The sequence below is a fragment of the Pelecanus crispus genome, chromosome 2 (genome assembly GCF_030463565.1).
Source record: "Pelecanus crispus isolate bPelCri1 chromosome 2, bPelCri1.pri, whole genome shotgun sequence".
Lineage (NCBI taxonomy): Eukaryota > Metazoa > Chordata > Aves > Pelecaniformes > Pelecanidae > Pelecanus > Pelecanus crispus.
Window position 1 is genome coordinate 112,811,593 of NC_134644.1, and position 11,011 is coordinate 112,822,603.

Consider the following 11,011-nt stretch of genomic DNA (forward strand, 5'->3'; position numbering starts at 1 on the left):
AGATCTGAAGGCAACTTCCATCCCCTCAGCCCTTCCTTGCCAGTCTTTCCTGAAGTCCTTCACAGTGTTCCAGTTGCATGAACTTGGCACAGTATCTTAATTGCTCCAAGAATATTGTAGTTCTATAACCACATACAGCTCTAATTCTTCCTGTTTGTTTCCCAGGATGCATGCATTTCTGTACCAACCCTTGAGGCGGGTGTCCCTTTACCTTGGTTTATCTTTCCTGAAGTCTTTCTTGCTCCTGTCACCCTGCATCTTGAGCTTTCCATCCCTGACCACCACTTCACTTTACTGTGGTCTGTAATCTCCCACCCCCACCAATCCTTCTTCAAAGTTCTCCTCATTAGGTTGGCCAGACTGTTGGATCAAGGATACAACACCTGGGCCCCCATGACCTCAACCCCAGAGCTATATGGTCATTCCCAATATACCCCCAGCTCGTGCCCATGTGGATAAGCAGCAGGGAAGTGGTAGCTGAAGGACTAGACACACCTTGACAATCTCTCTGTAATGTTCTGGATCCAAGCCCACAGCAAGCCATATAACCCTCAAAAACACAAGTGGGGGACACAGGGATTTCTCTCCCCACAGGAGGAAGTCTCCTACTACTGCCACTCACTGCTTCCTCCTGATGTTAACAGATGGTTCAGGTTAAAGCTGGCTCTGATGCCTCCACATTCATGGCTTTCTTCTCCTGCTCTGCTAGGCTTTTGAACCTGTTCTGCAACTGCAGATCTGCATGTGGAAAAAGAGCCATCCTGCAGTTGCTGGAGAACATAAGTTTCCAGCCTTCCTACTATGGGACTTGATTTACCTCACAACTGATCGCAGTCTCTGGCTGCCTGTCCTGTGTGGTTCAGACTCTCTTATCTCTGGGGACCCTGTGAAGAACCTGTTAATCTCCTGTTTATCTTCCCTGAGCCTTCCCAGCCTTCTCATGTCCTTCTGCAGCTCAAAAGGGGCAACACATTTCCTCAACCAGCGTACACCTCTTGTAGGAACAGACACTCCTTTCCCCTTCCCCAGCCTCAGGGGAAGGTATCAAGCACTGCCTGCAGCCCAAGGCCTGGGGACCTGTATTCTACCTTAGCATCTCCAAGCAGAGGTCTCTACTGTGCCAGCAGCAGCAGTCCCAGCTTGTGCTGGGGACCCCACCCCAGGGCATGCCACTACTGTTGCTGATGTGCCTCATGCTGCCATCAGCACATTTCCAGCCCCCTCCCACATACAAACTGCTGGACAAGCCAATGGTCCCCACAGACACAGCTTGGGACCTGTGCGCTGGACCTGGCAGTTACGCAGCTCTCCCCCAGTGCCACCTGAATAGGCACTTGGCTATCCCCAATGAGGAGTCACCTCTCTTGGCCACAGCCTAGATCTCAGGATGTCCCCAACACCTCTGAGGGTGCCGCCAGGCTGCCACCGCCACCATGCCCACTTGGTAGCCCAGGAGCAACATCCTCACAGTGGTGGGGCTTCCCCACACACCCCTTCCGCCCGAACACACGCCCAGCCGGACCCTGACATCAGGGGTACATCAGGGCCACCACCCTCACTACATGTGGGGGCGGGGCACCAGCACCTGCCTCCTCCAGCCGGTCCTGTCCTGTGAGACTACGGACACCCTAGCGCTGCCCTTGCAGCTCCCCAGCACAGGTGTCACCATGGCAGCACTGGGAGCTGGGCTTCTCCACACACCCTTGGCAGGTCCCTCCCCCCAGGCTACTGGGATAAATAGTTGATAAATCATTCATTTACCACTTTAATAAACCCTAGGTACAATTTTACTCTTAGTTACAACACAAGAAATCAGAAGTCTCAATTTTGTTTCTTACTCCATGTGATAATGAGGTACTGCTAACATACCTGTTTCAGGCTTTCCAGCTTGGTTTGTCTCAGTTCTTCATATTTCCATTTCCAAAGAAATAATTCATTTTCTGTCTTTTCCATTTCTTTTTCCAGAAATACATTCATTCTGAAAAAGTATTTTGAAAGTCAGCAATTACATCTTTTTGAAGTTGACAACAAATTACGTTGAATTCCCTTTTCATAGTTTGAGTTATATTTTGCTGCCTTTGTCAACCATATATCTGTTTTTATTAAAAACTTATATTATCATCATATAATTTTTCCAAGGGATTTACCAAAAATAATAGCTAAAGAGAACAAAGAAATTCAGTAGCATAGAATTAAAATTTTAAATGAAATAAAATTTTGGGATAAACTGAAGAAAATTTGGAAATGGACTTCAGTTAGTGATTCAGGTCACCTAATACATGGTGAGCTAGTGAAGATCCTCAGAGAAAAGATACTGCATCACTTTTATTTGGGTACAGACAGAAGATTATTTTAAATACACATATACAGGGGAATATATACAGTATGTAGACAGTACTGAAACCAAAGATGATCTACTTTAGATGTAAAAAAAATTATTAAAATATGTATATTTCATGTTTCAAAAAATAATTGTTCTTGAAAGAAAATGCTAAAAGAATTTTAGCAAAATTGATTATTCAGCTCAGCGGTACTACACCCTCATTAAGCATTTGCCTCTGGAATGTTATTTGAGCATAAAGTCCATTGTTACATTCAGGACAAATATTTAGGATACACAGTTCACAAAGAATACATGATGATTCCTTGGAGAAAGGTACTGTATTACTGAAACAATGACCTTTGATATTTACTTTTACCCCTCTTCTAACCAATTAAAGTATTTTCAGTCATTCAGGAAATAATGAAAGAAATATGAAGCAGCCAAGGCACTACAGATGATCTTGTCTTTGAGACCAATTAAAAACTCATTTCTGTGTTCACAGGAAACACTATCAGACAAGTTCTAAACACAAGAATGAATGTCTCAAAATTTCATTTTATGAAATTCCTTAATAATTTCATTTTACATTTGTGCAATGCATATGCATAATTTCACAAAAAAATAACAAATTTGGAACATAATTAAAAGTGAAAGAGAAAATTCTTAATTACAAATAAAAGCTTTAAAATTGTATTTCTAACATTTCTATGATATCAAATTGGAGTTTAAAATTCTGGAATATTCCATTGGCTATAAATATCAATATAGGAATAAAGCTTATAAAGTCAGGACACTGAAGAAACTTGAAATCTGAAAAACAGTAAAAATGCATAAGTACTATTATGCTGGGAGGTGAAAATTTTACACTCTATAAATTCTGTGAAAATGGAGGGATGAAGGGCTACTACACCAGAAAAGAGAAAAATACTGAAATAGTTGAAAATAAAATTTTAATACTGGCAATTAAAGAAACTGTTGTTGTATGCCACAAGAGTTATTTTCTATTCTGAGGCTAATGGAATTTGTTAACATTTTTACTAAAGATATTATTGCCAAGCTGACTATAACTACATTCTGAGAATATTTGGTTTAAAATTCATCTTCCACAACAACATTGTTAACTTTAAGGAATTAAAGCAAAGGGTGTTGATGAGGTTTGTCTGGGGCATGCCTATGCAGCATACTGCAGGTTTGTGCAGAGATACCAAGAGTTACCACTGACTGGCTCAGGTCCTGGAAGTAATGTTAGCTACATTAATGAAGCAATCCACTTGAGTGAAGTATCCTTGTTCTCTCTTCTTTTACAGCTAAACCTAATGCTCTTGAACCAGGATCTCCTTTTCTCTGCATAGATACAGCACATAGCATACCTTATCTTAGTAAACACCTATGGCTCCTGTAACGTTATAGGAATAAAATAAACACCATCATCACTCGCAAAGCAAAGTGGAGCAAGATGACTTCTGTCATATGTAAAGAACCTAAGACATGCATTTTAACTGAATAGTTTTTCTTCTAAAGTAATGGGATATCTCAGTGGGATGGTATCATGACATCACTGGGGAACTAAAAGAATGATTAAGAGGGACGTTTAATACAGTAGAAAGTGAAAGCATGAAGGATGACAGTTTAATACTTTGAACAGTAGTCTACTGACTGTACTGAATGCACTGAAAGTCCTTAGAAATGGTCTAATCCGAAAGGTAAAAGAGGAATGTCCAGTGTGTGGTGTTTACTTCGAAGATACTATTATTTTGTGTTACAGTACCTCTTAAGTGAGATCAGGTCCCTCTGATGCTACTAAATGAAGCTTACTATTTAAATAAAGAAAACAAAAAGTGGAAGAAAGAACATAGCAGAGATCAATGAAGCCGCTTACTACTACTTAAAGATCAAGATCAGAGCATTTTTAATGGACTTCATAACCACCTTTTTTAACTCCTTATTATCTAATTAAATGGCAGAATTACACCGAATGGTTGAGGTTGGAAGGGACCTCTGCAGGTCATCTGGTCCAACCTCCTCCTCAAGCAGGGTAACCTAGAATTGGTTGCTCAGGACCATGTCTATATGGCTTTTGAATGTTTCCAAGAATGCAGACTCAGCAACCTCTCTGTGCAACCTGTGCCAGTGTTTGGTCATCCTCACAGAAAAAAAGTGTTTCCTGATGCTCAGACAGAGCCTCCTGTGCCCATTGCCTAAGTCTACCCATCCAGCCCTAAGCAATTCCTCTTCAATATTATCAACTACCAGTGTAGTTGGTGGGCTTTTGGGTTTAGGCCAAGAAACACGTTTAAGTTCAAAATGGAACAAATTAAGATCATGCAACTAGAAGACATTTAGATGAGAATACTGATCCAAAAGATGACTAAATATAGCTATTTTAGGCAAATGATTCTTTGAAGTGCTGAATAACTCATATGGTCTTTAATTCCCATTCATGTCACAGGGACCTCAAACATGTATTCGATATGAGCCATAGCGCCTAGTAGAGGATTTTGGTGTGTGATTTTACATTGTAAACCCAACCCGAAAGTTCTTTGAAAGACAAAACATAAACTTTGAGGTCTTTTTGGTTTTGTGGTGTTTGTTTTTTTTTTTTTGAGCTCCTATCTTTTTATATTTTGCAAAGCCTGATCCATGGCTTAAGGGTGTATTGGCATTACTGAAGATAACTCTAAACAGAATGCAAGAATAGGTCCTCTCAGGGTGAAGAAGCAAAACATCTTACGGAGAGATTAGTCAGGTAATTAGGGGCAAGTCCAAACACTGGATTTGCATGAGCTAACTTGACTCTGGAACAAATGCGGCCACAGTTCGGGAGTACTGCCTGTAAACCAGAAAACTGCTGAGAAGTCCTATGCTGTATGAGTAAGATCATACTGACTGCCAAGGTAACCTTTGGCCTTGGGGTTCAAGCTGTCTGTGATCCAAACTTGCTTTTGATGCAGCACAGCTGTGTGTCCTTGGCTCATGTTTACTGGGAAAATTACTAAGTTGTGAGAAAGAAGCTGTGAGAAAGTACTTAAGCTAGAGCCATGTAAGATAAGAAAAGTAAAAATGCAAACAGGGGTGAGATTGTTGAGATAAGCATTATTAGCAGCTCCAGAATCCAGAAGCAAAAATACTGACATGAACAAGTATAAAACCCTAAGAGGAAAAACCGTGAATCTGAAGATGGAAACTCAGCAAAATAAACCCATTCCAGTAAGCAGCGCAGACCAACCCTTTCTGAGCTGGCAGGTGATAGCCTGTCCAACAAAGACTTATAGGGTGCCTCAGGAGACTGGTGACTATGTTAATGCTTATCCTAGTAACATTATTCCTAGCTATTTATTGCGTGCATTGCCAAAAATAATTGCTTCATACTTTTAAGTGGCATATATTCTGCTTACAGAACACCTTTGCACATGCGAAATGTTGCCCAAAGTGACCTAGAGAGGGTGTTGTTACACCAATGCCCGCTGTTACGTGGAAATCACTGCTCTGTGAGCATTTGCTGCCTGAGGTTGGCACTGCCATATGTTGCATGGTGTAGACATGCCCCAGGTTTTACCATGTGCCAGTAAATGTATTACCATATACCATAGTTGGTATATATCTAGGGATAGGTGGTAAAATCTGTCTCTCTGAAGTACAGTTACAAACTGGCTAGAGAAGCACGTGAACAAGCAAACCAAAACCAGGAGGTAGAACCAGGGTTTATTAAAATTTTGTCTAAGAAGTGATCAAAAAATAAGAGTTGAAAAATTATCCCCTTTCTAAAAGGAAAGTTTTATGTATGCATGTATGTATACTGTGATTGCTGTTGAAAAATGAAGTACCTAGTACCATAAATATTTCAACCAGAGAAGAATAGATATGTGAGGCATCAGTCTCTTAACTCATATGAAATACCATGACAAAGAGGAAAATTTAGGCATTTTGGAATTTTTGCTTGCACAAAACACTAAATCCTTTTTAATGAGATAAAAAGTACTTCTGGTCATCTGCTGCAACACTCTTCAAATAAAAGAATTGTTTATTTTCTACAGCTACCTAATTTGTATAGCAGAGCACAGTAAATACTAGTTAGGAATTTAAAGTTGGTTTGTTTTTTTTTTTTAACTCAGACTTGTACTATCTACAGGACAATTGTTTAAAAACCTGACGTGAAAGAAATTCATCATAGTTTACCATTACAGCCTGCCTGAACTGAAACTGTTGGATGTATTTGCAATAGAGGGGGCATTTTCTTCCTTTTCATTTTCCAATTAACTTCAGCTGGTTTTGAAGTTACAGTCACATAGTGCCTGAAGTCTCCTACTACATCCATCATATATCTCACACTGCATGCTTCCTTGGAAAGCTTTTGTGGTGTGATTCAATCTTGCTCAATACTGATCATCTATACAAAACTTCAAAGAATTCCTACCAACACAGGGACTCACATGATAGCATATAGTCTGTAATCAACATACTACTTCTTTTAGGCCACCAAAATGCACATTTACTATTTATTTGAGGTAAATTTGATATGATACAGTAAGTGTACCATAAGTGTGCTATTCTCTCTCTGTTATCTGCTTTTGACATAGACCTTACTACAAATGAAGAGGTTAAGATTAACAGCATTTTGCAGCTGTATTAATGTACTTTTAATTCAAAAACAGCCTTAGTCATTCTGAGTTGGACTCTTTCAAAGTCTGCTGGTAGAGTATATGAAAATATGTTATTATGCACGAAGCACTCCAATAACTGAGCATAACATACATTAGATACCAAATTGCTAGTAAGTATAATTTTTTAATTAACTGTGCATTCTTAACAGTTCTCCATGGAGCACTTATTTAAATGACAGACAAGCCAAGAAAAACAATAAATGCATTATGCTGTATTTTCCCTCTAAATTCTTATCAAAGCTTTGTAAATAGCAATTAATAAAGCTTAGAAATGAGAACATATGAGCTATAAATGCAAATACCACCATATCTATTTTACAAAGTGCCTTAAACCTCTTTATTTTTAATAGAGATTTCCCCAAGTAGGATATATTTTGCACTTACTCTCTTTCCTTCTGTAAGATTTTCTGCATCTCAGCCAAATGCAAATGCAAGACTGAAACATATATTAAATCATTCTTTGTTGTCTTAGCTGTACTGTCCAAATTTTGTTTAGGTTCCTCCAAATAGATGCTGGGAACTCCATTGGGAAAGGAATCAGGAGTGATTTTTTTATTCTGATTGCTTTGCTCTTTGATTACCTCTACATCCTGAGAAAACAAAAATATGACATCTGAGAAAAACATAAATGAAAAGTCTAACATAACTTCTACAGGGCCTACCAAGGCTCTTCTAGACATTTAAGTCATGTAGGAGAAAAAGGAAATAAGGAACATCTTATGCAGTTACACTATATATGGATAGAATGTGCAAAAAAAGTCATTCACACCTTCTGCTATGACAAGCTTCATATCCAAAATATTTCTAATGTATCTTTACTAAAGAAACAGATTCCAATTTTCATTAGTTGGCTATAACTATGGTGAAGACAGAATCCTAGAACTAACAAAACCGGGAATGCAATTTATGCATAAAAATAATATATTGAGAAACTCTACATTAAGAACACTTAAACTTCTAATGTAAATCATGTTGAAGCAGACGATGGACTTATAGAAGTTTTGTATAAGGACCAAAGTTACTTACATAACGTAACAATTTGGATCCCATTCAGAAACTAAAAGCACTATAATATCTATTCTCAAGATACACATTTTGCACACAAAACATAAGCAAAACTAATAACAATTAGAAAAAATAATTAAAAAATAAAATAATTCTTTATTATGAAGACTGAACATCTCTTATAAATTATAGTTTCCTTTAGAAATGTTTTATCACCTATGATGAATTGTGTTTAAAAGCTAATCTCATTTTAGCAGATTATCAACAGTACTATTTCATACCACTGTCTTTTAAGTTTTTAGAATGCCTGAAATCTGTATCAGAAAATACTAGAAGTTGCTGATAAGGTAGGACCATTTTCCATTTATATATAAAGTTTCAGTTTTGAAGTAGTGCATTATTTTATACTAAGGAGAAAGAGAAACAGTTAAAATATATTTTGTGTCATTTCCTTCCTATGGCCCATTTGTCTGCCCAAAACTATGAAAGGCATGCATTTTTTTTGCCAAATTTCTTCTCACTACTAACATTATGGTAGGTTTTTTTCAGAATTCACAGGAATATAATGCAATTTATGTGCATTACAGAGTGAGTGAAAATTCTGAATGTAATATATTCAGGCCTAAGATCATGATAATTTTCATTGAACTGAAGTAAAACATTTCCTACATCCTACAATGTAGGAAAAAATGTTTTCCTACAATGCAGGAAAAAAACTCCTACATTTACAATGACTGCTAGCTATCAGACAAATAACAAGTATAGTTTTTACATGGTGCTGTTTATGAAGACTATATAATATAAGCCAAGGCACAGAATTAACTGGTAAAACATGAGCAAATAGTTCCATTTTTATGAATATAATTAGTTCTTTTGTATAAAACTAGGAGCTGTATTAAACTATGCCCATACTTGATTATTTAATTCTGCGTAACAACGTAATTGCTCTCCTTGCCAAATAAAAATCTTGCCACTTTGCAGAAGAATTTTCCTCACCTCTTCCCTCATTCCAAAAGTTGCATTAGGGGAGAATTGAATTACTTTATTTTAGAACCTACATTAAATTTTTGAGGTAAAAAATAAAATACATAAAACATGGAGAATTCAGATAACAGAGGTCACCTGTTACATTAAAACATGAAAGTCAGAACAATACTCTAAGTTACTGGATATAACGGTCTGCCTCTGTTACTTAGATGTTTAGCCATAGTTGAAGGGTATGAATCGTTTTCTGTATTTCCCTCTATTAGGAATATTAGATAGGTAAAAAAGTGGGTTTACTATTGAATGGATTACATAATATTTTGTTCAAAATCCTTGAAAAATCCCATGCCTCGATAGACATCCATAATGTCCAACTTCTTCATGAACTAAAAAAACCCTCCCCATTCTTTACCTTCTTTGTGTCTTCTGCCCCAGGAATCTTGTTTGTTTTGCTCAGCTCTTTCACAGGTTCTTGTTCCAGAAATGTTAACTTGTTTAGGTCTCTTTTAATATAAGGTATTTCTGAGCAATTGAATTCTGTTTTCCAAGCAGTTACAGTTTCTAAGCTTTTCTTCTCACTTACTAAATCTTGATTTTTTTTTTTAAGCATACTCAGTTCTTTTACAAAACTGTCTAATTTGATTCTCAGTTGTCTTGCTTCCTCTCGGGCTTTATTTCTTTCTGCTCTAACTTTGCTCCATTTCTCCCTCCAGTTAGCGGTACAATCTGACCACCAGCGCATGGTCTTCTCCATTTGGGCAGCTCTGGCTTTGACTTCTTCCAGTTCTCGAATTCTTACTGCTTCAAAAATTTCCCAGTCACTGCTGTGATTTGTTTGCATATATGGATAATGAGGTGAATATGGGTAGAAACTTTGAGATGGCAGATTTGAACTACACAGATGGCCACCTGGTTGGCAACCTCCAGCTAATTTATAAGGTTTTCCTGGTTGGGTCCCAAAAGCCTGTGTCTCTTCCATTAGCTTCTGAATGGAGCCTAAATTCATGTTTTGATTCATAATCTAATTTTATTCCTAAAAAAGACAAGACAGATGATAATTTAGGTTCCCTCAATTAAATTATATGAATAACCTCAAACAGTAGTTTATTTTACTGCTATAATAATGAGATAATCTTAATAATAGTGTTGATGTTTTAGAAATGTACTTCATCAACAAGAAATAGCTATTAAAATATATTTTATGTAATACTTCTTGAGCACAGCATGAACAGACATACTTACTACTTGACTAGGAATTGCTAGCAAAAGAAGCATCGGTACATAATCATAGTGTGCTCAAAACTTTTTGAGTCTAGGGAAACAAGGCAAAAGCTTTCTTCCCTCAAGACAAGATTAAATTGAATCAATATATATTTTAAAAGTCCGATAAGAGGAAGGTATTTGTCTAGAACCAAAGTCACAGATTCACTTGCCTTCTTTCCCAAACTGTGGAACTTCATACAAGGCAAAACTTACCTTATAATCTGCCTACCTAAACAAAACAATCCCCTCCCCCCCCACCCCCCAAAAAAAGAAAAAAACCCAAACAAACAAAAAAAACCAAACAAAAAAACAAACCAGCAACTGACCTTTGGGTTTTCTTTGTTTCATGAGAAAAATCAAGCATTTTTATAGGCAGCTTTATTTTGCTGTCTACATTCCAGACACTGTCCAGGAAGTATATTCTTATATTATTCTGGAAAGGGTAGCAATATCTTACTGTACTGTATAGCCTACCTCATGATGATATGGCTCTGCTAGTAAATCTTTTTGCGTTCCTTTTCATTATTTATCTGCTATTACTCATTCAGCCCAGAGGAAAACCAATGTCTCAGAAATTGCTTTCCCACCCCACTGCTGAGAAAATGTTAATGTGGACAGTCTGTAGCGACTAGTCACTTATACTTTCTTGTTTTTCCTCTTGAGTATCTTTAAAAAAAAAAAAACAAACAAACCACAAAAAAACCACCAAAACTAGTAAAAATCTTGCTATACCAGTAGAAGACTAAGTTGTTTAAAGTAAAAAAATGGCTCCTAT

At 37.3% G+C, this 11,011-nt stretch overlaps 1 protein-coding gene across 1 annotated transcript in view; it reads right to left on the reverse strand.

Moving 5' to 3' along the window:
* Nucleotides 1-9,991, reverse strand: part of CCDC102B (coiled-coil domain containing 102B) — a 166,229-nt gene extending 156,238 nt beyond the window's left edge. The window contains exons 1-3 of the mRNA XM_075706530.1: nt 9,386-9,991; nt 7,369-7,574; nt 1,870-1,978 (exon numbers count right to left, since the gene is read on the reverse strand). Of these exons, the coding sequence (XP_075562645.1) occupies nt 1,870-1,978; nt 7,369-7,574; nt 9,386-9,991 (921 nt within the window). The remainder of the gene's footprint in view (nt 1-1,869; nt 1,979-7,368; nt 7,575-9,385) is intronic.
* Nucleotides 9,992-11,011: the final 1,020 nt, after the last annotated feature.